This window comes from Pan paniscus, chromosome 9 (assembly GCF_029289425.2).
Source record: "Pan paniscus chromosome 9, NHGRI_mPanPan1-v2.0_pri, whole genome shotgun sequence".
In the NCBI taxonomy this organism is placed as follows: Eukaryota; Metazoa; Chordata; class Mammalia; order Primates; family Hominidae; genus Pan; species Pan paniscus.
In genome coordinates, this window is record NC_073258.2 from 111,318,534 (window position 1) to 111,346,322 (window position 27,789).

The 27,789-nt window shown below is 39.2% G+C and overlaps 1 protein-coding gene across 3 annotated transcripts in view; it reads right to left on the reverse strand.

Moving 5' to 3' along the window:
- Positions 1-2,800: 2,800 nt before the first annotated feature.
- Positions 2,801-27,789, reverse strand: part of ARHGAP20 (Rho GTPase activating protein 20) — a 138,461-nt gene continuing 113,472 nt past the window's right edge. For all 3 annotated transcript variants that reach the window (XM_034933643.3, XM_008971190.4, XM_034933642.3), the window contains exons 10-15: positions 17,751-17,929; positions 16,416-16,577; positions 12,022-12,131; positions 9,332-9,521; positions 8,098-8,212; positions 2,801-6,975 (exon numbers count right to left, since the gene is read on the reverse strand). In XM_034933643.3, coding sequence (XP_034789534.2) covers positions 5,120-6,975; positions 8,098-8,212; positions 9,332-9,521; positions 12,022-12,131; positions 16,416-16,577; positions 17,751-17,929 — 2,612 coding nt within the window. In that variant the 3' untranslated portion in view covers positions 2,801-5,119. The remainder of the gene's footprint in view (positions 6,976-8,097; positions 8,213-9,331; positions 9,522-12,021; positions 12,132-16,415; positions 16,578-17,750; positions 17,930-27,789) is intronic.

The window sequence follows — 27,789 nt, forward strand, 5'->3', positions numbered from 1 at the left end:
GTGCCTGCTTTATTATGAAAGAAGTATTGTCTTACCTATTTTAAGAGGAAAAGGTTAAAAAAAAAAAAAGAATCTGTGGTCAGAATGAGGTGCCAGCTGAATGTACCCAGGACACAAGATCTATTGTGAGCATTAAATGAAATACTACATGTAATACATTCATCACCAGTGCATGCATGCAACTAAGTACCCAATAAATGTTACTGTTCCCACTCTTCTACACAGCCCAATTTTTCCCTTCTCTGTTTAAAGTCCTTGAGGACAGAAATAATTTGTCTTTTTCACCTTGTATCACTAGGGTCTGGAACAGTATCTGGCAATAAAAGTTTAGCTGCCTGAATAACATTTTATCACTTTTAACATTTTCATTTCCCCAAGCCATGCTCTTTCCTTCTTTTCAGTTTTTTTTTTTTCTTAAACTCCCTGTGATTCAGTTTCTTGTACGAATTATAATGCTTACTTAAGGCTTTCCCCTCACTTGCTGTGCCATCAAGCAGGAAGCGTCTTGTGTTCATGTATTTTGATGATTCTCTGCTACTTAATCATCCCCTTCTTGGGAAAAGATACATATTTCCTTTCCTTCTGAAAATTTTAGGCAGTAACAATCACAGCCCCTGTGATCTGGCAGAGGAGGCGCATTTCTTTGTAGCACTCATTTTATTTGCTTAGAGTAATGGAACTACCTCACAAGTTTTTAGCTGATTTATTCACTTCATGGCAGATAAAGCGGCTGCAAGGAGAAGTCCTAAATTTAATTCCAAGTTACTGTAATCTAATATCAAGTTTAGACTACAAAAACAACTAGCATTTAAATCTTAATGTCTCCAAAGCCTATATATTACCATGTAAAATTCAACTCCAGAAAACATATATTTTTCTTTAACAAATGTTAAAATATATTTTGATCTAAAAATGTGTATGTGTTCTGGTGCTGCACTATGTGAACACACATTAAAGAACAATGCTTGGCCGGGCGCGGTGGCTCACGCCTGTAATCCCAGCACTTTGGGAGGCCATGGCGGGTGGATCACCTGAGGTCGGGAGTTTGAGACCAGCCTGACCAACATGGAGAAACCTCGTCTCTACTAAAAATACAAAATTGGCTGGGCGTGGTGGCGCATGCCTGTAATCCTAGCTACTCAGGAAGCTGAGGCAGAAGAATCACTTGAACCCGAGAGGCGGAGGTTGCCATGAGCCAATATTGTGCCATTGCACTCCAGCCTGGACAACGAGGGTGAGACTCTGTCTCAATAAAAAAAGGAGCGATGGTCATCTAATAAATACCATCATCTGTGTGTACTTCATTGGGATTTCAAAACAAAACTTTCCAAATTACAACCCAGAGCCCTCTGTCAATTAATTCTACCATGACATCTGACACTCTGGTGTGCAGAGATAGAGTTCATGGTATTTAAAAACAAACCTGAAGGTGGCTCAGGAATGGGGTAAAATGCTAGCTCAGGGTAAGTCAGCACAGAATTCAAGAATACTTAGAAACTTACCTTATGAGAAATCCTCGCAGCCAGAATAGATGTTGAAGAAAGTAAACATTTTATCCAACTTTATTATTCAGGGAATAAAAATTATTTACTAACTTTTTTTGTAATGAATTTTTCTTTGCATTGGAATAGGCAGTTTGTAAAGATGTTCTCTGTGTCATTAAAACATGAGCTGGCACTTTAGGAGGCCGAGGCGGTATCTCCTGAGCTCAGGAGTTCGAGACCACCCAGGGCAACGTGGTGAAACCCTGCCTCTACTAAAAATAAAAAAAAAAATTAACGAGGTATGGTGGCATGCACCTGTAGTCTCAGCTACTTGGGAGGCTGACGCAGGAGAATTGCTTAAGCCCCAGAGGCGAAGGTTGCAGTGAGCCGAGATTACGCCACTGCACTCCAGCTTGGGCTACAGAGTGAGACTCCATCTCAAAACAAAAACAAAAACGAAAACAAAACAAACAAAACATGACCTGGAAGGAAAATACAAATTAAACACTTGCCACCAAAATTTGGATGAAGATACATAATATTCTCAGAATTATTTTTTCAGCAGAAACAATATGGCATTGGTTCAAAGATGATATACATTAGATTCCTTCGAAGCAATGTCATGTCATGAAAAGTAGAAAAGCACAAAGGAGATAATCTCTTAAATTCAGTGCTTTTAGATGAAGACTCTTTTTAAAAAGTGAAATTATCATTGTGTTTCTGTAATATTTAGAGAGAAATCCTGTCTGGACTAAAGTAGAATATGTTTTTGAATCCCTTTGAAATAGTGATTAACTTTACACAGAGGGAACCTCAGCCAACTTTCAGATGGCAAAGCTGTAGTAGTCATGACAATCTCGTCATATTGAATACATTTATATGACCTGAAAAGCACTGATGTCTTGGTATGTGTCTGGGGTCATCTGGGTATTCTGGTTAGAATGGTCCAAACTTAGATAAGAAAATCTCACACAATCGAAGTGATCTTATGGTTCTTTGACATAAGAATACTGACTATATCTCATTCCAGGAGCACAGTGAAAACACAATGCTAAGAAAATGAAGACTTTGTATCTAAAACATGACTTGTTTGTTTGGTAAATAACATTAGAAAAAAAGTATTTTAAAAAACCACTTTTCCTAAAAAGACAGACTGACCACAGGTTCTGACTAAAAGCTCAAGGTTCAAATTCAACATTAATTATACTCTATGAAATTTCCAATGTTAGATTATACTCTATGAAATTTCCAATGTTAGGCAGAGATTGGGATCATTAACTAGAACAATTCTACAAAGGGCAATATTGCTCTGGTGGGATGGTTAATTCTGCAGAATGGCATTTTATTTAACAGACAGCATGGACTTCATACATATCCATTATCAGTGCCTTGAAAACCAAACAACTTTAAAAGTTAGCAGCAGTTTCTGCAAGTACAAAAATACACATTTATTACATAACATATGGTAGTAAAATTTGTCAAGATATATTATACAAACTCAAAGCATTTTAGATAAAGCATCAGTCTAATATATTATAGATTGATGGAGTATAATAAAATGACATATAGTCTGTCTTCAAATCATACAATATAATACTTTACAGCAATATTAACAAACTATTCACATTAAGAATTACAGGAGTATCTAAGGGAACACAGATAGTAGGAATGGTTATTAAAAAAACCTCAGCAACTATTTTCTTCTATGCTTCAAATTGGGTGAATGATTTTTTACCTGCTAACATGAAAAAAAAAAAAAAAAGGCAATTTCTTCCAGAAAGACACTCCAAGCCGTAAGAGCTTCATTCACATCTTGCAGTTCTGACAGTAGTATGCCCTAAGGGAAAGGGGAGTCCCTGCTGACTTTATATATTATACCAAAAAAGATGCATATGGACACTTAGAAGTCTTAATATGTAGGACTGGTTAGTTATAAAGTGAAATCGACTTCACATCTGTGAGTCAGATGGCCAGTGTCACGAAGTAGCTCTTTGGATACAGAGTTCTAAAAGATCATTGTAATGGTTAGCGCAAACAGGGCCATGTCCCCAAGAGGTAGGTAGCACCTATAGCTAATACTGAAATAACTTCTTCTATCTTAGAGAAAATATTTTTTCCCCTATAACTGAAAATGCAACCTTTAGAACAAAAAAGAAAGAACATTTGATATGACCATTTTCTGGTGATTAATAAGACAAATAATTTGGAATAAGCTAGCTTGTGAGAGAAAGGTCCATCTGATGGTGAACTAAAGAGAATAAATGGGCTCAGAGCAACTTCTTATAGGTTAGTAGTTAATGTGAAAGAAGATGCACATCCATTTTTAGTGCCATCCCTGCATACTAGTTGGCAAGGCCTGATAATCTATTCCTAGGTGACGAGATGCACTGCTGCAACCTTTAAGTCAAGAAAGCAGAGAAAGGTCCATGGATATAAAATAAACCAATGGGGTATAAGCCATGAAACATTTGGGGCAAAAATATGGAACAACGTCTGGAAGCAAAACCCAAAGCAAATGGCTGTCTGAGAAGGCCTGGTAGCCACTTTGTTGGGTATTCTATTGTGGGACTCCTTATAACCTGCCAACCTCAATATTGCTCTCTCAATTGCCAAACTACAAAAATCAATCAGAAAAGGGATGATTTATAAGTATGTTTTTCTGGCTGACTGTAATCTAAGAGGCAGGACTGTGCAGAAACATTTCAGCAAAGTGATGCCATGGTTTGATCACATTTTAACAGCATTTGTGTAATTGAGAAAGGACAGTTGTTGTGGTCTTTTCCTCCATATTGAGAGTGAACGCTGTCAGGAGGTCACCTTCTAAATAGAAGAAGTTGCATTTCTGAAGAATGTTCCTAGGCAGAGATACCTTTGAAAAGGGTACTGAAATGAGCAGCCATTTTCTTCTTTCTCCTCACAACTCTGTTTCCTGAAGCCTTGCAAAGCACTTCAACACGAATGAAAAAACAAACCGACAAATACAACCAACAAAACTGATATCATGGTACCCATGGCTTTTGAGTCACTCTGTTTTTCTCCACTCTAGCTGTAGCAATGGGCTGGTTCGTGGAATGATTCTGTAAGGACACGTGATTAGTAAGATCCCACAAAAATGGCCACTGGCTTAGATTTAGGGAAAGATTTTACATGATGTTCTTCATTACTGGACACACTTAATGCTTTGATTAGTGGCATTTTTCTTGCCTACTTATTAAAAACATTCCATGGAATGTAGATGGTTTCTCTGTACCCTTCCCCTCTCTCCTCAGGCCCCTATTCCTCATTCCTGATATCTTGGTCTTCTCAGGACATCAATCTCACAGACTGTTCCCATAAGTGCTTCCTCTACAGAAGATGCTTTCTCTAGCCCTCTGTTAGTATCTCTAAAACCACATGACAGGACCAATCCCAACCTTTAATAAGAAAAAGCCTCCCAAACACTTAGGTGACAAAATTTTTAGCATAAAGTATTTGTCAAGTAGTCTCAATAAAGAGAATTATTTCGTTGTCCTAAGTATTAGCAATGATAATCCTTATGCTACCTCTCCCAGGTATCTTATACAAAGGGGTCATAATAATTATTGTCTATTATTAACCCAGTTCCTGTTCTTGTGGACATCAGATTCTTACTATGCTTAAATGTCTTTGGTTAAATACCTGTCCTCAATGTCGCAGACCACTGTAGGCCCTGAGTTTGGGCTGGTCGCATCCTCTAGAGTCCAAGAGCTGGCTGAGGCTCTTTCCCAAGGCAGAGAACCAGAAGAGCTCTGACTACCAGGCTCTATTTCCTCATGTGACTTCATGCACAGCTTAAGTCTGCTCTCCACCAGGCTGAATGGAGAGCTACAGTGTCTCTCTGAGTCCTGGAAGGGAGAAGAACTACACCTTTGGGCTGATTGCACAGGGGACAGTCCTTCAGCTGCCCTTAAGGGCAAGTCTTTTTGTTCCTCTTGCAGTGAGTTGGCTTCTGGAACACCAGAAGCATGTGGGGGTGGCTCTAAGGGTCCTTTTGGAGAAGCTATTTTCTCTTCCTCTGGTCTGGCTGCCTTTGCTTTCTTTTTGAGGGACCAGTTTTTCAAACTGGCCACACCATTTCTCAACCATGTGCTGGGATGAAGAGTTACAGAATGCATTTGTGAATGCCACTCCATGGTGTCCTTCTTTGTATAGGCTGGGCGGCTGCAAGCCTGCCTTGATGAGGGACCGGGCATTCCAGAAACATGGCTGGCATTGCTAAAGTCAGGAGAAAGCTCTTCCCGTTTTCTCTGAGCCTGAAAAGTGCAATCTATTGGAGAGGAAGTCTCAGTGGGTGTAAACACAGAGTGTTCAGAAATCTGAGAAAAAGCACTGTCTTGGGAGCTTACTGATGAGCCGGATGGGGAAGTGCCTGGGGAGGATAAGCTGGAATAGCTGGTCCTTGGGCAAAGGTTTAATCTTGGGGGTAAAACCTTCTCAGTGTTTTGGTTTGTGGCACTACTCTTGCCCACCTCAATCCCCATGACTAAACTCTGATTAATGAGCTTCTGCCCCTCCATTTGCAAAGACTTATGCCGTTTGAGATAATCCTCCTCTCCATGCAAGAGACCAGCTTCACAGCTGGTTTTATGTTGTTTCTTTGAATAAATTCCCCTGAGATAGGTCAGCTTGCGGTTCTGGTCTTCTATGTTGGGCTCTGAGCAGCGCCGATGTGTCCTTGGACCCTTGAGGGCATCTGCTGTGTGTGGTGGGGAGTATCCAGATGTATTCACATCAAAGGGCTGGTTCTTGGAATGATCCTGTGAGGACATAGGACTATAAGATGCCACAGAAATGGCCACTGGCTTAGACTTAGGGAAAAGTTTCACATGATTTCCTTCACTACCAGACAAGCTTTTCTTCTTAGTGTTTTGAGTAGTGGCATTTTTCTTGCTGACATCAGTGCCTGTGACTAAACTCTGTTTAAAACATGTCTTTCCTTCCTCCTGGAGGGGTTGATTCTGCTTCAGATAGTCTTCATCTTTTTGAGAAAGAATTGCATCACAGCTGGACTTGCGTAGCTTTTTCTGATAAAACTCCCTGAGGTAGGAAAGCTTTGAATCCAGATAGTCGATGCTGGGCTCTGAGCAACGCCGGTGTCGCCTCAGGCTTTTTGCAGCATTTGCTGCAGCTGTGGACAGGTAGCTGGGTGTGCACATGGCAGATGGGGCCCTGGCATGATCCCGCAGTGGGATCTTTGTGTACACTAAAATGTTCACCGGCTTGGATTCAAGAGGCCGTTTCATTTGAACATCTTCATCTTTAGAATGGGCCAAGTCAAAGTCGCTTAGGGTTAAAAGGCCTTCCACCTCGGGCTGGTCAAGATCATAGTCACTGAGGGTTAAGACAGAGTCCATGCTTCTGCTCCCCTGGCCAAGTTTCTTTACCAAGTCACTGCATGGTGCATCAACATCCTCATTTAGCTCATTTTCCAAGCTGTCATAGGAGGAGTCATTCAGTTGAAAGCAAGAAATATCTGTCAAAAAAATTAAACCATGATTAACATATTTACTTACCACAAATATACTCATGCTTCCTTAAGAACAAACTATGGTGCTTAGCTGAATTCTCTTTTCATGTGAAGTGTTCAAATTCCTACTCTCAAGAAAGAGAGAATCTTTCACAATCTCAATTGTTAGTGAAGAATAAAAATAAAATTGCTGGGGTATAGGAGATTTATCTCAGTTCCTGACGAATGGGCTTTCCTTAAGTGAGATTTTCTTAAAGCAATGAACATGTCGTATGACCAAGAAATGGTAAAAAATATGAAGGAATTATTGCCTTCATAGTATAAGTATATCCAGATTCTGAGTAAGACTCTGCCTTCTAACAGATTGCTAGTGGTTATACATACTTAACACTAGTCTTGGGGAAACCATTTACTAACTCTAACAATGTCTCTTTTACAAAGTTCCTTAATATCCATTACCTTATTTAATCTTTACAACAACCATAAAAGTTAGACATTATTTTTATCCACATTTTAGAGATAAAGACAATGATGTTCAGTGGCATAGAATAATTGGCCAAAGATAACACATCTAGTAATTGATGGCACAAGGATTCATATTCTGAAGGCAGCTGTATGTCTTCGAATTCAGTGTTCCCCCACCCTCCCAGCCAAATGATGCTAGTTGTTTCAAACTGTTTCATAGCACACTAGAATTCTGACGTGTCTGAGGGACCAGTACAAGGAAGGAGAGGACAAAAAAAAAAAAAAACAAAACATTCATGCCTCTACTACCTCTGGGCTTTCTACACCAGTTTCAACCATAGCAGTTCTATTATATATATTAGGGTTATTCATAAAGTTAAAAAGCCCATCAAAAAACATCATACCACAGCATGCTGCCACTAACTTATTGAAGGCTGGAACCTAATCTTTACATAGTTCTTAATCCCACTACACTGTTAACATATGCTGACCTATTGGCAGGCCATCTAAGGAAGGATCAAAAAGCCCTGGGCCCCATTGACCTGGATCAGAGGCTCCTTTCACTTCAGCTGCTGTGGGCTCCAGGAAAACCCCTATCCCAGCACGTTTACAAACAAACATGTGTCTATTTCTCACAAAAACCAATCCAATTATTCACAATACCTGAGGCATTCTCTCTAGTGTCACATCTCACTGAAACCTCTCTGAAGAGGGAAGTGATTTCTTCTCCAAATATCCTAAGGCAATTCTCAATCAGAAATTGTATAAGCAGGGAAACCTGTAAGAAAAAGGACAAACGAAGTATTACTTTTCATATTACATGTTTATAAATCACATTTCATATATAAATCCTGATTTTTAACAAAAAGCACATCTACCCAGAGAAAAATTCATATCGGCTTTAAAAGTACATTAAACAGTTTCCCTAAAAAACTATGATACTTTTAAAAGTAGTTTGGGCATAGAAATGTAATCAGTGGACTAAAGTTATTATTTGTAGCCTTGGCTTAATGTTTTATACCAATGGCTCTGTCTGTAAAATTGGGTAAAGAAATATATTTTGTTATTAAAATTTATAAAGCATCATTAGACAAAGACTTATAAAAACTATTTCTTGTGTAAAGGGCAGGCTGTCATAAGCTTGGGAAGAGGGCTCATCTGCGAGTGCACTGTGAAGGAGAAAGAAGAAAGACAGCTAGAAAGAAAACTTGTGTTCCTGACTAGTATCTACCCAGTCATTTGGCTGACAGGTCTATCCATGTACTGCCACCTTCTGATAGGCTCCCTAACAAGAGGTGCTTGCAGGGAAAGGTAAGAGTTTACTAGGGAGCTTTGTGACTCCATTGAGAGGTTCTGGAACCTTTCTGAAGTTCCCTTGCCCCAGTAGCTGAGGCCAAGGGGCAGGAGAAATGTTAAGAGCAAAGGGACCTGATATCCCCACACCCCTTATTAACTGTCAGGGACTACAGGAGTGTGATTTCAAATAACTACTGTATTATCACCGACTCCATTTTATTTTTAGATGAGGACACTGTGGGTCAATGTAATTTTGCCCAAGACTGTACATCTGGCAAGGGGTGGAGCTGAGAATGGAAGCTTAGCTGTCCTAGTTCCAAAGTCCTTTTTTTCTTTTCATTTAAAAAATCTTATCAGCTGCTTTATCACTTTATGGTTTTAATCATGGTGTTTAGCCTCCTTAAAGGGAAAAGAGAAGTAACCCATCTGCTATCATTTTCTACTTAACAATTCACTTTCCTATAGTCTACCAGTAAAGTCAAATTTATAAGGATACGGTATATTTAAGTTATTTAAGAAATCATCTTTTAGAATACCCCAAATTTCAGTTTCAAAACGGGGACTCAGTCTCCCAGGGCATAAAAATGAAAAACTTCATTACCTTTTTTGTAAATTCGTTTTCTAGTTCTGGGCTGGAGGAAGTAGGAGGCCAAAGAATACTTGGAGCGACACACACAGCTAAATTAAATGCAGTCATCTGATTGGATGAGGAATGTTGCTCAATGTTGTGTAACACCCCAAAAAGATACCTTAGGAGAACAACATTGGCTCTCGGAAGCTGGTCTAATAGCCTAAAGACAGAAAAATTACTCTTTAAGCAAGACATTTCATTCAAAAACTTGTAAAGACAAGCAACTCTCACTTTGAATGGGGAAGAGGGAAATCAAGAACACAGTTCAGATATGCAAGAGTTTCAGTTAACATGGTACCATACAAAGTGAGGACTGCCTGTACAGAAAGAAAAAATAGGCATTGGGAATTTATTTTTTGTTTTTGTATATTGTCTTCACATCTCAAAGAAAATGTAAAAGAATGCAGAAAAATATTTCATTTAAAAAAATGCTGCCTGAAATATTTCCCTGAAACTAGCATAATGCAAACTTAGGCCAATCCTGTAACATTTCAGAATATTTTCAACCAAAAACGACAAAAAGCTTTCTGATAAAATTAAACAGCAATTTATAAAATGCTCATTTAAGTAGCAACACAGAAATGCTGTCTCTTGGTAAGAACCCAAACCTTAGCTATCAAGACGTCCAGGTCCATTTTGAGAGCTTATGTTCTGCTCCACCAGCTTCCAAGGTCAATTTTGTCCTAAATCTGTTTCATTGTATCACTTTCACATATAAGTTGCTTATAGTAGATTTTCTACTGTTCTCATGTTGTTATTGATAAGGGATTTGTAAATGATCAGTCAGCAAAAATGACTACTATTATCCAAAAAAGTTACAAATATACTGATATTCATGACTGTTTTTTTTTTTCAATAGAAACCTGCAACCTAGGGAAAACTAGGGAAAAGATGATAGTCTGACTGACTGCTGCTTGCACAAATAGCAGGGAGGCCTTTCTTTAGTACAATGGACTGACAATGAGCATAGTTTTTGTAAGGGTAAGTTATGAAGGACTTTGAAATAGAACAAAAGATTACTGGGTGTATTCAATGGAAAATAAGGCATCTAGCATAAGCTTTTGGGTTTTCTGCTTCTATGGGGCCCTAAGATTTTTCACAATAAGAGCTATTTTACAACTCTGTGTAAGTTGTAACTAACTGATAGCAGTGCATCTAATACTTGTCTAAAGATGTGAAAATTCTGGTGGAGAGAGAACTGATTGATCTGCACCCCTGCCCTGATAGAAGAGGTCAGTTTTGTTTGTATTTATTTGCAAATTCACTTTAGCATTTCTGATTCATATATATATGAATATATATGTGAATATATGTGAATATATACGAATATATGAATATATGTGAATATATGAATATGAATATATATGATATATGTGAAAATATATATGAATATATGAATATGTATGTGAATATATGTGAACATATATGAATATATGTGAATATATATGAATATATGTGAATATATGTGAATATATATGTGAACATATATATGTATATGTGAATATATATGTGAATATATATGTGAATATATATGAATATATATGAATATATGTGAATATATGTGAATATATATATGAATATATATATGAATATATACATATGATTTCAACTTTGAAATTTCCTTTGAACTGGTTGTAACATCTTACTAATCTTACTAGTTCCCTCATAAACGATTTAAACAAAATATTTCACGTGTTTATATTTGCATGAGAGTCATAATTTTACCTTTTTCCAAAAAAATCCTTTAACAGCTTATAGGATATATAGCAACACAGTTTAGAATTTGATGCTCACTATCTGAATGGTTTACGCCAAACTATAATGGAAGTGGAGGTGGTATTTTGTTAAACGGCCTTGGTTTCTGGTGTCTTCAGCAGCTGTACTATGTTCTACTGGTGAAAGGTGTAGATAATTCATATATGAAAGTTGCTTAAGAAAAAACAACTGTACTAAACAAGCAAATGCAAGTAAATAATATTGAGATTCTTGAGTATTCACAGAACTAGAAATACTGCTTTTTGTTAAGGGACATTTCTTTCTTACTCTCTTATAATGCAGGAAAAGTCCAGGAATGGGGTAGTGAGTTCTACCAGCAATTTCCCTTTGCATGAGTAGAGACAGTACATCCTTTGTGATCAGACGTCCTTTGCAACTCTGCTTTTCCTTTCCACTTTTCAAGGACTTAACTGTGTCTTTGCTGTGCTTCCACAATACTCTCCAAATCTCTCTTCTAGCACTGATTGTACTGCATTGTAATTCTTGATTTTTCTATCTACCTTACCAGACTGAGTTCCATGAGAAGACAGAATAAGTCATTTTCTCTGTATGACTTCAGTTGGTGAATGCAATATATGATGAGTTGTCTGGTTAAATATTTACAGAAATTAAGATCATAAACTGAAGACTGGGTGTATAGTATTAGCTAGTGGACTAATGGATTTCAGCTCCTATCAGATTCAGGTATATGGAAGGTGTACAATGTTCAAGTATTACAATGTTCAACTATAAGATTAAGAAGGAAAACAATGACAAACTAGAATAAATCTATTTTTAAACTGGTCCACATGGATATGACTTTGATAGCTGTCATTATTTTAATAAATAATCTTATAAAATATTTTTAAAGTATTTTTGAGACATGACCAAATTAGAATAATTACCTTTGAACAGTATTTATTTTCTCTTCATCATTTCCTTGATCCATTACAGAGACCCAGTGATCATAGAGATCTGATGAAAAAATACTTCCTGGAATATTTCGCAGAAAATCCTTAAATAGATGGAAAAACAAATATTTCAAATAATTATCCTCATGCCAAATATGTATTAGAGAAAGTAGAAGACATTTTGTTGAAAAGTTCCCTTACGTACTCTCTTCTGTGAACTACACAGAGCTCTGCGCCAACTCTCCATTGACTTGGGGACACAGAAACATGTACTTTGATTTTCTTATAGCAAAGATCATTGGGATAACTGGAGTCTTCATTACGGTGGGAAAATAAAGGACAACTCATTTGGCTGAAACTTACTGTTTGCATATATTTTAGTGAACTAGTATGACATGACAAGGTCTGGCAGTAAACCATCCTAAATTCCTTTTCCCCTGTCCCTTAGACAGCTAGTTCAAGGAAATGTACCAAGGTATCTATGAGGTTCATTGTCTGGTAGTCATTCATTGAATCATTCTACATGCATTTATTCATATGTGCCAAGCACTATTTAAGTTGCTAGGGATAGAGAAGTGACTAAAACAAAGTCTCTGTTATCTTGGAACTTTATATTCCAGTGTTATTAGTGCAAAATTGCATCAAGAGGTACTTAAGGTTTCTCCCTGTATTCCCTGTAGAAAGGCTCTCATATATTTAGAGAGAGAGAGCATTTCAGGTGATGGCTGGGTTCTAGAAACTTAGGCAGCACACCCATGCCTGATGTATGCTAAATAACATGTCCACAGGATATTATCCTTTTCTAGGAGACCCTATTCTACTGAGACCACTGGCAGGGCTGAGTGTGGTAAGGCTGAACTATGACACAAACAGGATATGACCAAGTATGTTTGTTGTTTAGCTTTTGTTGTTTGGCTTTTGTTTACAAAAAGCTTAAAAATAACAAAATTTGGTTCTTGTCTTGGTCCTACAGAGTTGATTCTAGGCCAACTGTCTCTCTTGCTTTTGGTATGGCATTACCAAGGTCAAGCTTGCAGTCTGATCTCCACCTTAGTAAACTTTAGGCAGAGTAAACTCAATATCGTGTTTAAGTACCATACACATGGTTGGCTACCCTCTTGCAATTTCATGCTTGCAACATGAGGACAGGTGAAAGTCTGCAATTGGGCAATTTTACCTCTTGCTAAACCAAATAAATAATTTTATCTATGTGCCTTATTGAAGGCAACACACAACTTGTTACTTAGATATCATGTTTATAACAGTAATATAGAAGCTGTGATAACTTATTGTTACAATCAGCTGATTATGTGGGCATCTTCCCCACTTGCTTATGAGCTCCTCCAGGGTAGGGACAGACCCTTCTTTGTACATGTCAATGCCAAGCACAGTCCTAGCCATAGTAGAGGACATTAGTGAACTGCTGCTAAATTGCATATGGCCAAATATTAATGGGAGCCAAGAGAAGGCCAATCAACTGTAACTGAGATTTTAAGATAATTTGAAAAGCCTCTTTGTAGTCATGTCACTTTATTACTATCCTTTTTTTTTTAGAATGTTTAACAAGAAGGAAGAATGACTAATTCAAAGTCTTCTGTTCTATTATATCTTCTAGCAGAAATGTAGCTGCATGCTTGTGATTCAGGTATATCATTACAAAAGTTACCTCTTTTTGGGTAAAGTGATTGAATTTTCATAATTCCAAACTAATTTTAGCTGCTGTACCCACTTTAGAAGTTAGATTTAGAAGAAGCAAAATCTGTTATTTCAAAATGTGGTAGGGACAATAGCTCTCTTTTTAAATCTCAGTGGAAAACATACTTATGATCTGTCTTGAAGAAAAACATCATTAACATCTTAAACCTACACTTGAAAGATAATAACTCGTAACATCTCAATGAACTCTCCCACAGCTGGAATAACAAGTTACGAAATACAACCATCATCACAGCTGAGAAGGACACTTAGTTGAATGTCTCCTCTCCTCCAAAACCAGAGCCAAGGCCATCAGCAGAACCCTCAAAGTCATCTGAGATGAGATACTGCAGGATTAAATATGAACTTTTCCTCAAAGGTTTGATGGATCAAAGTTATAGTGTCTTCAGCAATTTTTATCCAATTATAGTTTGAAGAGTTAAGCTATAACTTAAACTTATATTTAAGCAAAACCAGCATAAGTGAAAAAAAGTACCACTTCAAAACAGATTCAAAAACAAGAAATAGAACAAAAGCTTAAGAACTTTTGCTAAAAATTATCTCCCTTTCTGCAACCACTTGGAAGAAAAGGGGGTAAAACATAACGATAAAATGTTAATTACTTGGAACACATTTAACCAGACTTTTCAATCATTTGGATCATTTTTTGCCTTTTGGTTATTTTTGGACAAATATTTCTGCAATTTGAAACATAATTTAACTCTTCTAGAACCATGCTTCTTTGCAATAGCATCAATAGTTTAGCACAAAATTTTAAGAAGTGTAATGCTATGAAGAATAGCATAGTAAGAAATTTTTTTTTCTGCAAACATTCTTGGTTGTTAAAGAAAATTGTTTTAAAACACAAGCTTGGGAGGCCGAGGCGGGCGGATCACGAGGTCAGGAGATCGAGACCATCCTGGCTAACACAGTGAAACCCCGTCTCTACTAAAAATACAAAAAAATTTGCCAGGCGTGGTGTCGGGCAACTGTAGTCCCAGCTACTCAGGAGGCTGAGGCAGGAGAATGGCATGAACCCAGGAGGTGGAGTTTGCAGTGAGCCGAGATCGTGCCACTGCACTCCAGCCTGGGCAACAGAGTGAGACCCCGACTGAAAAAAACAAAAAACAAAAAAACACAAGCTTTACCTTTGTAAACTAAGAGATACATATAAAAAAGGAAAATTTGTCATGCATAAAAAACCTTGGCATATATATCTGGCTACATATTTTTACATATGCATATTTGTATTTTACATATACATATTTTTATTGTGTTCCAGGATTGAAGAGTAATCATAAACCCTGTGCAAAACAGATGAGGTGACCTTAGCTTCAACCCTCCAGTTCTCTTGCATGATATCTAATTGCAAAAATTTATAGCAGGGTTTAAGAGCAGATATGGCTTATTTATCCAGAAACATCTGATTGTATATAAAGTCATGAAGTAACATTCTGTAAGCACCTGGGCACTCAGCTGGAGTAGGGGTATGCAAGAATCTTCTTCACCATATTTTCCTTAACTTGGTTTTCACGTTTCAGCCTGAGATACAGGCTGGGGCCTTGTCTTGACCCCTAGCTCTGGTGCATTCCAATCCTTTGGGAGGTGAGAGCCTGACACAGGTCTGCAGAAGATACTGCTAAGGTCAAAAGCTCTGCTTAGAGCTCATTTTGACTGTAGGTGTTTCCAAAAATGTAGAGCATTTCCAAGAATGTGGGGGCAGAAAACATTTTAGAACTCTCTATCTCTGTAACCATGGATGTGACTTAAGTAACAATGGGTAAAGTGTAAGAACCACAAAGAATGCCAAGTGTGGTAAAAGTAAAGGAAAACTTAGATGCTGAAGTCATTCCTACTCCACTTTTAAAGTAAAAGGCATTAGGCTGGGTGCGGTGGCTCACGCCTATTATCCCAGCTCTCTGGGAGGCTGAGGCAGGTGGATCACCTGAGGTCAGGAATTAGAGACCAGCTGGGCCAACATGGTGAAACCCCATCTCTACTAAAAATACAAAAATTAGCTGGACCTGGTAGTGCATGCTTGTAATCCCAGCTACTCGGGAGGCTGAGGCAGGAGAATCACTTGAACCCAGGAGGTGGAGGTTGCAGTGAGCCGCAATCATGCCATTGCACTCCAGCCTGGGCGACAGAGTGAGACCCCGCCTCAAAAAAAAAAAAAAAAAAAAAGGGAAGGCATGATGATTATGAAAATAAATGGAATTTTCAGTGATCTCAGCAATTTTTTATTTCAATTGTGAGCCAAATGTTTATTATGGCAAACTTCTTTAACTGTTTTCAAATGTCTAATGTTTATATTTGAAAACTGCCTTCATTAAGAAGGTAGTAAGAGAGTGAGGAAATCATATGCAGGATGTCTGTTTTGGTATACGTGTGTTTTTTGATTTTTTAAACTTACAATTTTTATTTTTTACATGGAGTGGCAGAAGTAAAGATGAGATTAGTGTGGGATAAAAATTTAAAAAGCATATCTGATATGTCATATCATCAGTGGTAGCTTTTAAAGTCCAATGTTGACTTTGTGAAATGTTTTTATAACACTTTTTAGTGTTAAAAATTATGTTTATAAATCTATTATGGGTCTTTGCAAACAGAAATAATGTTCATAATGAAAAAGTAAAACACCCTCTTTCTCTAGAGCTACACCATGGGGTGGATAAAGGGATGACTCTTCTTACCTTTAAGACAGATGCTATCACAAAAATAGATTCACAGTCTAGGTGTACTTCGACTCCAGAATTCAATTTCTCTTTTAGTTCTCTGCAGGATTTCACATTGGCTGATTGCCTGAAGATACCTTTGGTGAGAGGTCCTTTTTGATTAAGAAAGAAAAGCATATCCTATGGGGAAGCAAAGGAAAATAAACAAAATGACACTTCCACACACACAAATAAGGGAATGTACACTTGCCCTCTTTGGATGCCAGAGGCTAGGGTGTGCTAGGGTAAAAGCACTGAAGGATTGGAGCTAAATAAATGGCCGGAAAAATTAAAGTCACCTTTTTGGAAAGTGGAAGGGTGGTTACCAGGGGCTGGGGGTGGTGGTGAGCAGGTTGGGGAGATGTTGGTCAAAGGATACAAAATTTCAGTTAGGAGGAATAAGGTCACATGATCTATTATATAAAATTATGATTATAGTTAATAATGCATTATATTCCTAAAAATTGCTCAGAGAGTGAATTTTAAGTGTTCTCTAATTTTCCTTTCTATCACTACGTCCTGCTTACAGTGTAAGAAGAGAATGGGTTTTGAAGACAAGCAATCCATGGGATCCAAAACCTAGTTATGCCACTTGGTTACTGTGTAACATTGAGTGCAGTACTGAGGCTTTAAAACAATTTGTAAACGGATGAGATGATGACATGATAACAACTATCCCCTAAATTTGTTGTGAAGAATAAATAAAGTGGCTAGACAAGTGTCTTGCATTTATAGATGCATAATATAGTATAAAATGCCATATATGTAGTATAGTGCTTGAAGGATACTGGAGACTCAATACTGCTTAGCAGTGATTATTTAAAATATCAACTGGAGATAATATAAACCCAGTGGCTTTCATCTGACCCACTCTATATACAAAAGATAAATAAATGCCAGGGAATGTATCTTTATGCGTGAGCACTTGAAATATAAATAAAACGGATTTAAAAACCTAAGTGTAGGATCGAGTAGTTTCTGTTGCTACAATGATCAAAGAAGACTTTGAGAACAATGTGACGTTCAAGAAAGGATTTGTGAGGAATAATGTGAATTCTCTGTCTGCAGGGCAAATTCTGCTTTATCTGAGAAAGCTTACGTGGCTCTTTCCTAGGTTATTTCTTTCCATTATGTCTTCCTTCTGATTTCACAGTAGCTAAATCAGATTTTGTTATTTGTAGGAATAATAGTGAAGATTCTTAGCCAAAGACAGTGGTGTCTATAATTTTTCCATTTGGGGACAGATTTACCTCGCAGAGCTCTCCTTTCCCAAACACCCTTTCCCATCAGTTTACAGACCAAAATGAGCCTTACCAAGACAGGTTTGGGCAGATTGTCATTCTCACAAATATTTGGCAGAGAAATTCCAAAGAGCTGTCCTGGCATAGTTGATGTTGGCGATGTGGGCAAGTTGTCCAGGTGAGTGCTAGAACCTCGCCAGAAGGCCCAGTTTATGATAGATCTTCTCCTTTTAAATGTCTTATGACCTGAATCTAAGGAAGAAGTGAGCTTATTAGAAAAATGAGTTTCATTCACTTAATCTTATTTCTATAACTTCCATTTTATGGTATGTTTGTTGCTATGGCTCAAAGAGAAAAAGATGCTAATAGATGGCTTTTGTCATTGACAATTCAACCTATAAAATTTCATTTCGTCTTTCATCTTATAAATGAAAGACGAATCAATGAAGGAAGAATCAAATGTTTGGGTTCTTCTCCCATCCAGTTTTTGGACATCACTGGTCTGTTTACTTGAATTTTGGCACTACATTTTCAAAGGTGAAAGACTCCCTTATTGAACGGTAACACCTAAAAGCAAAAAGCGTTTCATACAAACCCATTTATTTTCCCATTTTAAAGATGAGACTAAGCATGCAAAAAGTTTAAATAAGACTATAGTTAAATACTGAGAAAAAAGAAAGTGTGAAGAGGGAAAGATAAAGGTGGAAGGGGAAGTAGGAGTAAGAGAAGGACAAGATGAAAGCTAAAAGGAGGAAGAAAAAGGAAGAAGGAAGAGAAGGGAAGAGGGGAGGAGAAGAAAGAGGAGAGGAGTTTTCTCTGTTAAGATGTTCGTTAGAAATAAAGAATCCTTTAGTATCTGACATACTACTCTCCTCTTGAGAACACAGACAGGAAGCTAATGTCCTAAAGTTTTTTCCTTTCTTTGCAACTGTAGACTTTTATGTTTCTTTTCAGTTCTTGACTTTAAAGTATGTTTAAGGAAGCATGGATGGACACAAACATGAAGTTTATAATCTACTAGGGATGAAGAACTGGTCAGGGTGAGGAGAAAAGCAAGTATGTTAATAAATATAATGTCATGAGGTAGGAACAAAGTACTAAAAGCATTCAGAGGAAAGTAAATCACATCTGGTCAATAAGAGGGAGGGGGTGATCTTGGGGGTGTTTGCATTTGACTTGGATTTTGAATGAACAAGATTTTAACACATAGAGCATCTGGCATAGTGCCTTCCATCTAGTGAGTACTCACTAAATCATTATTAAACAATAATTGAAATTGAGGAGGGATTTAAGTAGAAAAAGACAACATGAAAAAGAACAGGCAGAAGAAAGGTCAACAGTAAGGTATGGTTTTATACCATAGTGCCAAAATGTTTTTGGTGTCATTTGTGTCTAATTTTAACATGAAGTTTAACAGGTTTGCTTATGATTTAATACATAAAAATCTCTTTAAGGTTACACTTTTAAAAGTGGCTGACCTCTCTGTCCCCTCTTCCCAACAGATACACACAAGTAACAACTATAAACTCTGGAAAACCAACCAAAATAAACCTAGCTGAAGGCACTAAAGAGTGAGCAAAAGAAGGTAGATATAGAGGTCAAAGTGTGACACTTGGATGAAGGGAATGGCATAGCACTGGGTGAGTTTTCTAATCTTATAGCTTTTAGGCTGAGGGCAGGCCCCCGGGTAATGGGGGTGACTAAAAGTTGAGAAGAAACCTGTACTCTTACTGGCTTGAAGAACTAGAAAAGGGAGACAGAGGTACCCACAGCTGGAAAGTGAGGGGGGATCCCAGAAAGAAGAAAGCCTGATAGTGGGAGCCCTAAATACTATGTATAAATTCTGCCCACATCTCTGGCTAACCCCTGAAGCTTGCATTCACAGGGGCAGATTCAAAAGAGCTTGCAATTAAGGTTGACAGAACTGAGATTTGAGGAGCCATAATGCCTAGGCAGTACCCACTCATGGCTTGACTCCATTTTCTCCAGTGAGAGTGCACGAGAATTGGTAATTAGACTGGCTGTGTGGCATTGTTCCTTATGACACCAAACTAAAACAGAGATGTTCCCAACATTCCCTGATAATGAAATACTGAAGGATTGATCTTTTAAAGGACACAGTCAGCAGTCTTGTCATTTCAGTGGAATTAGACATATTAATTCCAAAGAAGTCTTCTATATTGTTGGCTACCTTAGCATTTTATTTCCTTAGAATAAACTACTTAACTAAATATTTAAAAAGCCAAGTTGTGGGAGGATAAATAAGTAAGCAACGTTTTACCAAATGGCCTTAAGATCATCATCTACACATCACTTCCTTGAAATACAGCAGATGCATCATCAATGTACACACACAGGTATGTAAAGCTCTTTGGCTCTAGAGTCAGGAGCCTCTCTGAACTCCCAGTTCAGAAACTTATTTGGACCAAGTTACTTAACCTCTTTTCTTTCCTCAACCTTAAAATGTAAAGGATATGAATTAGCCCTTAAAGGCTTATTGAAAGGATTGTATAGGATAATCTATAAAAGTAGTACTTTGTCACAGTGATCTTGATGAATGCTGTCAAGATACCAATCTCCTCCCCACAAAGAGGACAACCTCTCTGCACCTACTCTCCATGTGGTTTCACAGCCTTCAGCAGGTATCCATATATGAAGGAATACCAATACTCCACTTAAGTAAAGCAGTTTCTTCCTGCTCTGACATTCTCAACCTCCATTATTTAAAAAAACAAAACAAAAACGGAAAAGGACCAACCAAAAAAAGTTCAGGACCAGATGGATTCACAGCCGAATTCTACCAGAGGTACAAGGAGGAGCTGGTACCATTCCTTCTGAAATTATTCCAATCAATAGAAAAAGAGGGAATCCTCCCTAACTCATTTTATGAGGCCAGCATCATCCTGATACCAAAGCCTGGCAGAGACACAACAAAAAAAAAGAGCATTTTAGACCAACATCCTTGATGAACATTGATGCAAAAATCCTCAATAAAATACTGGCAAACCGAATCCAGCAGCACATCAAAAAGCTTATCCACCATGATCAAGTGGGCTTCATCCCTGGGATGCAAGGCTGGTTCAACATATGCAAATCAATAAATGTAATCCAGCATATAAACAGAACCAAAGACAAAAACCACATGATTATCTCAATAGATGCAGAAAAGATCTTTGACAAAATTCAACAACCCTCATGCTAAAAACTCTCAATAAATTAGGTATTGAGGGGACGTATCTGAAAATAATAAGAGCTATCTATGACAAACCCACAGCCAATATCATACTGAATGGGAAAAAACTGGAAGCATTCCCTTTGAAAACTGGCACAAGACAGGGATGCCCTCCCTCACCACTCCTATTCAACATAGTGTTAGAAGTTCTGGCCAGAGCAATCAGGCAGGAGAAGGAAATAAAGGGCATTCAATTAGGAAAAGAGGAAGTCAAATTGTCCCTGTTTGCAGATGACATGATTGTATATCTAGAAAACCCCATGGTCTCAGCCCCAAATCTCCTTAAGCTGATAAGCAACTTCAGCAAAGTCTCAGGATACAAAATCAATGTACAAAAATAACAAGCATTCTTATACACTAATAACAGACAAACGGAGAGCCAAATCATGAGTGAACTCCCATTCACAACCGCTTCAAAGAGAATAAAATACCTAGGAATCCAACTTACAAGGGATGTGAAGGACCTCTTCAAGGAGAACTACAAACCACTGCCCAATGAAATAAAAGAGGATACAAACAAATGGAAGAACATTCCATGCTCATGGGTAAGAAGAATCAATATCGTGAAAATGGCCATACTGCCCAAGGTAATTTATAGATTTAATGTCATTCCCATCAAGCTACCAATGACTTTCTTCACAGAATTGGAAAAAACTACTTTAAAGTTCATATGGAACCAAAAAAGAGCCCACATTGCCAAGTCAATCCTAATCCAAAAGAACAAAGCTGGAGGCATCACGCTACCTGACTTCAAACTATACTACAAGGCTACAGTAACCAAAACAGCATGGTACTGGTACCAAAACAGAGATATAGACCAATGGAACAGAACAGAGCACTCAGAAATAATGCCACATGTCTACAACTATCTGATCTTTGACAAACCTGAGAAAAACAAGAAATGGGGAAAGGATTCCCTATTTAATAAATGGTGCTGGGAAAACTGGCTAGCCATATGTAGAAAGCTGAAACTGGATGCCTTCCTTACACCTTATACAAAGATTAATTCAAGATGGATTAAAGACTTACATGTTAGACCTAAAACTATAAAAACCCTAGAAGAAAACCTAGGCAATACCATTCAGGACATAGGCATGGGCAAGGACTTCATGTCTAAAACACCAAAAGCAATGGCAACAAGGGCCAAAATTGACAAATGGGATCTAATTAAACTGAAGAGCTTCTGCACAGCAAAAGAAACTACCATCAGAGTGAACAGGCAACCTACAGAATGGGAGAACATTTTTGCAACCTACTCATCTGACAAAGGGCTAATATCCAGAATCTACAATGAACTCAAACAAATTTACAAGAAATAAACAACCCCATCAAAAAGTGGGCAAAGGATATGAACAGACACTTCTCAAAAGAAGACATTTATGCAGCCAAAAAACACATGAAAAAATGCTCATCATCACTGGCCATCAGAGAAATGGAAATCAAAACCACAATGAGATACCATCTCACACCAGTTAGAATGGTGATCATTAAAAAGTCAGGAAACAACAGGTGCTGGATAGGATGTGGAGAAATAGGAACACTTTTACACTGTTGGTGGGACTGTAAACTAGTTCAACCATTGTGGAAGTCAGTGTGGCGATTCCTCAGGGATCTAGAACTAGGAATACCATTTGACCCAGCTATCCCATTACTGGGTATATACCCAAAGGATTATAAATCATGCTGCTATAAAGACACATGCACATGTATGTTTATTGCGGCACTATTCACAATAGCAAAGACTTGGAACCAACCCAAATGTCCAACAGTGATAGACTGGATTAAGAAAATGTGGCACATATAGACCATGGAATACTATGCAGCCATAAAAAAGGATGAGTTCATGTCCTTTGTAGGGACATGGATGAAACTGGAAACCATCATTCTCAGCAAACTATCACAAGGACAAAAATCAAACACCGCATGTTCTCACTCATAGGTGGGAATTGAACAATGAGAACACATGGACACAGGAAGGGGAACATCACACACTGGGAACCGTTGTGGGGTGGGGGGAGGGGGAGGGAAAGCACTGGGAAATATACCTAATGCTAAATGACAAGTTGATGGGTGCAGCACACCAGCATGGCACGTGTATACATATGTAACAAGCCTGCACGTTGTGCACATGTACCCTAAAGTATAATAAAATTAAAAAAAAAAAAACTGAAAAGGAAACTAAACCTTTTCTGAAGTCCAGGAAGGGGTTCCTGTACATCTAGCAAGGTCAATCTATGCAAATATGTGTTTAATATATATGTGAATATGTATTTAATATATATGTGAATATGTATGTTGAGTACTTGTGCTCAGTCTTGGTTTGCTCACATTTACTTGATTTTTATTTATTATTATTATTTTTTTAGAGATGAGGTCTCACTATGTTTGCCCAGGCTAGTCTCAAAACCCCTGGGCTCAAGCAAGCCCCTGCCTCAGCCTCCCAAAGTGCTGGGATTACAGGCGTGAGCCACTGTACACAGCCCTGATTTTATTATTTCTAAAACAATCAAAATAAAAACTTATTTGATTTTTTAGCTTTCACACATTTAAGAACAATGCTCTGTCAAAAAGTTATATACTCAGCTACCCTATGAGTGTTGACAGAGGATAAAGTAGAAATTGAGTCCTTTACTTTATCATAAATATTCTCAGCTGTAGCCATGCCTTTTGCTATGTATACACACGGCATTCAACCTGAGCGTTCAGGATTCCTCTGGGACTGAGAGAAAAAAATTTCATTAAAGTTTACTTTCTTACAGAGCTTTTAATGCACAGATCTTACTTTCTAAATGTCACAAAGGCTAATGAAAAAACGTGCTATTGCTATAAGAAATGAGGGATGTAAATGTAAAGCAAACTAAATTCAAGTAAATCTAGCTTTCCTAAATGTCCCTGGCAAGATTCAAGTTAGTGTGTTTATGTGCTTAAATTAGATAACTGAATGTTAAAAATTACAGTTCTTAAAACGTTGTGTTTATATAATAATAATCATAACAACAAAAAATGTTAGAAATTCTACTCCGGCCATGTAACTCCCCAAATTAAGAATATCCACACCTTTTTTTTTTTTTTCCCTAGAGTAGAAAACATAGAGGTGAATACAGGGTAAACAGAAAAAAAGATGTATCCCATATTTTACCAGCCACCATAAAATTTCAATTCCAGTTCAGTCCTAGGTCTGAAGCAGGTGTGGAAAGTGAACCTACTTTGGGCATAGAGCTGGGAGTTCAGGACAGACTGGAACTCCAAGAACTACTTCAGACTACATTCACAAAGATTCCATTTAATTCCAGAACTCTTCCATTCCACTCAAGTTTTTCCATACTAGGGTTGAGTAAGCCATTCAATCTTTCATTTAATTTCTACTCTGTTCTATACACTAGACTAAGCCCTGGGATGAGTTCCTAGGTCTTAAGAAGGTCATTGTCTAAAGAGACAAGTAGATTATATAAACAGATAATCATAATGTGATTTTTTAATGTGTTACACTAGAGATGTGTATAAAGTGCTAACTGCCTGAAGGAACAAAGATTTCCTAGAAGTAATGATGGCAGCAGCAGGCTGTCTGGAGTGGCTGCTGCCATCACACTGGCTGTAGCGGGGAGGCATGGCCAGGGCTGTAGGATTCATGAAGCTGGCAGGGGCTGGGGACAAGCAGGAGCCCTGCCCCTTCTGAGTTGGGGTGGGAGGTCCCTTGGGTGCCACTGCAGACACCCAAGCCATGGCTGTGGACCCTGGAATCCCTGGGCTCTCAGGACCTGGGAGCAGGTGGGAGCCCTGCCCTCCTGGGTGGAGGTGCAGCCATCTGAGTTGTGGTTGCAGGCCTGAGCTTCCTGCTCCACAGAGCAGGTAGGAGCCTTGCCCTCCCAGGAGCTGCACCTGTCCAAGTCATGGCTATAGACCAGACCTCCCTGTGCTCTTGTGTGGGGACAGGTAGGAGCCCTGCCCTCCCAGGTGTAGCTCCAGTCACCCAAGTCATGGCTGCAGACCCAGGCCTCTTGCTCCATGGAACATGCAGAGCCCCATTCCCCAACACAGCTGTAGCCAACCAAACTGCAACTGCAGACATAGACATTTCTGTACTCTTGGGGGTCCTTAAGGCCACCCCTGCCCTCACAGGCTCAGAAGTGCCTGGTACCATTGCCTGGCTTCTCCCTGCTGTTGGCACCTGCTCTGATCATGGTGCAAAGTTGGGTGAGTCCAAGTGCTGTTGCAGCCCAACCAGGTTGTGCAAACACTTGGGGCAGTGCTGACATGCCAGCCCCCTGGTGCCTTGGACTGCTCTGGACTTTGGGTGCCAACAAGCATAGGAGGGAAGCCGATTGGGGGCTAAGGCAGCTCTGTGCTGGCCTGCAGGTGCCCCTTTGCACCTATAGCCTGGGCGCCATGAACAGCAGCAGGAGGCAGAAAGGTTCCTGGGCAGAAGGGGGTAAGTCCCTGGTGAAGCCTACTTTTAGGCCAGGGAGGGCCTGAAAGCTGGGGGCCAGGCTGCCAGTCCTGTGGACTGGAGTGGGAACTTGTGGTGCTTTTTCTGGGTCTGCCCATGGCTGCCCATGGACAAATAAGCATGCTCTTCCTCCCCTCTGAAGTCCATAAAACCCCTAGGCTCAGCCAGAGCTGAGCAGATGTCCTGACAACCAGCTGCAGAGAGGACTACCCACTACAGGGCCTCCTTTCTGCTGAGAGCTGCAGATGTGAGGATGACCAGCCTGCAGAGAGGAGCTACCCACTCCAGGGCCTCCTCTCTGAGAGCTGCACAGATGATGAAACAACCAACTACAGGGAGGAGCTATCCTCTCTGCTAGGAGTTGGACATCTGATGGGATGACCTGCCTGCAGAGAGGAGCTACCCTCTTTGCTAGGAGCTGAACACTTGATGGGGCACCCTGGCTGCAGAAAGGAGCTGCCCCCTGTGGGTCTCCTCTGAGCTGTTATATTGCTCAATAAAGCTCCTCTTCATCTTGCTAACCCTTCACTTGTCTGTGTACCTCATTCTTCCTGGTCACAGGATGAGAACTTCGGATCCGCTGAATGGTGAGGCTGAAAGAGTGGTAACACAAACAGGGCTGAAACATGCCCCTTGTTCACCACACTGTGGGTGAAGAGAAGGAGATAACAGCTGTGGCCCTTTGGGAAGCCCAGAGCTGGGAGCTCCCTGAGCAGGGCTGTGACTCCCACTTTGGCTCCCTGCAGTTCCTGGCATCTCCAAGCTTCTGGGCACCACTGTGTTCCCTAGTGCCAGCCATGGAAGCTGCTGGTGGTGTGCCTGGTCTGGCTGCAGCCTCACAGACAGCCAGCACCCATGCAGGCACGTGCAGCTGTCCGCTACGCTGCAGCAGCTGGTATGTCTGACTGTGTGCAGTGTCCAGGCCCCATGCTCACTCACACACCCCTCGCCACTCCACACCTGACTTGCCTCTGGCAGGCATGGGATCCAGGCCAGTAGTAAGAGCCAAGTGCAGCCTGCAAGGCCGAGTGGGTGGAATGAACCCAGTGGCCTGAGCAAATCTTGGGCAAATGCATCACTGTCCACAGAGATTTCCGGCCAGAAAAGTGACAACCCCAAGGTGTTGTAACAGTGACATATAACAGTAACAGTAACCTGTAACAGTAGCATGTGAGTTGGGCCTTGAGGTCAGAACTTTGAATGTCTATATCTTGAACCTCCACAATTAACACTAGAGCTTTCCCACTGGGGATCAACCATTCCAAAGATGAGTTACAGATCTAAGTCTCAGAGGGGGCCTTCTGAAAGATGTATTGCTGTTATGTTTTCAGTGTAAGGCTATTTACTAGGAGGCCTTCTCTACACTGAGGCAAAAATTTGGAAAAAAGATTGGCAATGACTATCTCACCGATGGTTATGCTGGTTAACAGGGATATTTTCTGAAAGCTAATTAGAGAAAGCTTTATATTTAGTTTAAAAATAAAATATTGTTCTCAGACAATATTCTAACAGAAATCATTAGATTTTAACCCTTTGTTTCCAGGGGAGAAAACAAGACATGATTTTCCACATAAGAGACCATGCAAAATACCCATTTCCTAGGACTAAGCAATTTAAGAATTTATGAATTCTGTGCATTTTAAATATACAGGCCACAAACAAGTGTGAAAGATTCTGACTATAACAACTGGCACTTGGTAAATAAGGCAAAATTCTATGTTTATACTATGTGCCAAAAAAGAAGTATTAGCTCATTTTTCCCCATTAAAAGTCAGGTTAATAGCTGGTACGTATGTGAACAAGGGAGTATGAAGATACTCTTGCTTAAATTAGAACATGACAAAGATGTAACAGGCAAAGGAATGAAGACAAGTCAAATAAGATGGCTCTGTTACTTGTGTGGGCTCTGTTATAAAGTCTGGTAGAATATAGAGTCTTTAGCTGGCATGTTTTTAATTATGCATATTTTAATCATTCAATCAGAGGGCACAAACTATGCTCCCTGGACTAAATCTGGCTTGCCACCTCCCTTTGCATAACTTGTGAGCTAAGAATGGCTTTTATATTTTTAAAAAGTTGAAAAAAATTCAAAAGAATAATATGTAATAACACAAAAAAATTATATGGCATTTAAACTTTAGACCAGGCATGGTGGTTCATGCCTGTAATCCCAGCACTTTGGGAGGCAGAGGCGGGTGGATCGCCTGAGGTCAGGAGTTCAAGACCAGTCTGGCCAACATGGTGAAACCCCATCTCTACTAAAAATACAAAAAATACTAATTTTTGTATTTGGTGGCAGGGGCCTGTAATCCCAGCTACTCGGGAGGCTGATATAGGAGAATCGCTTGAACCTGGGAGGTGGAGGTTGCAGTGAGCAGAGATCGTGCCATTGTACTCCAGCCTGGGCGATAAGAATGAGACTTTTTCTCAAAA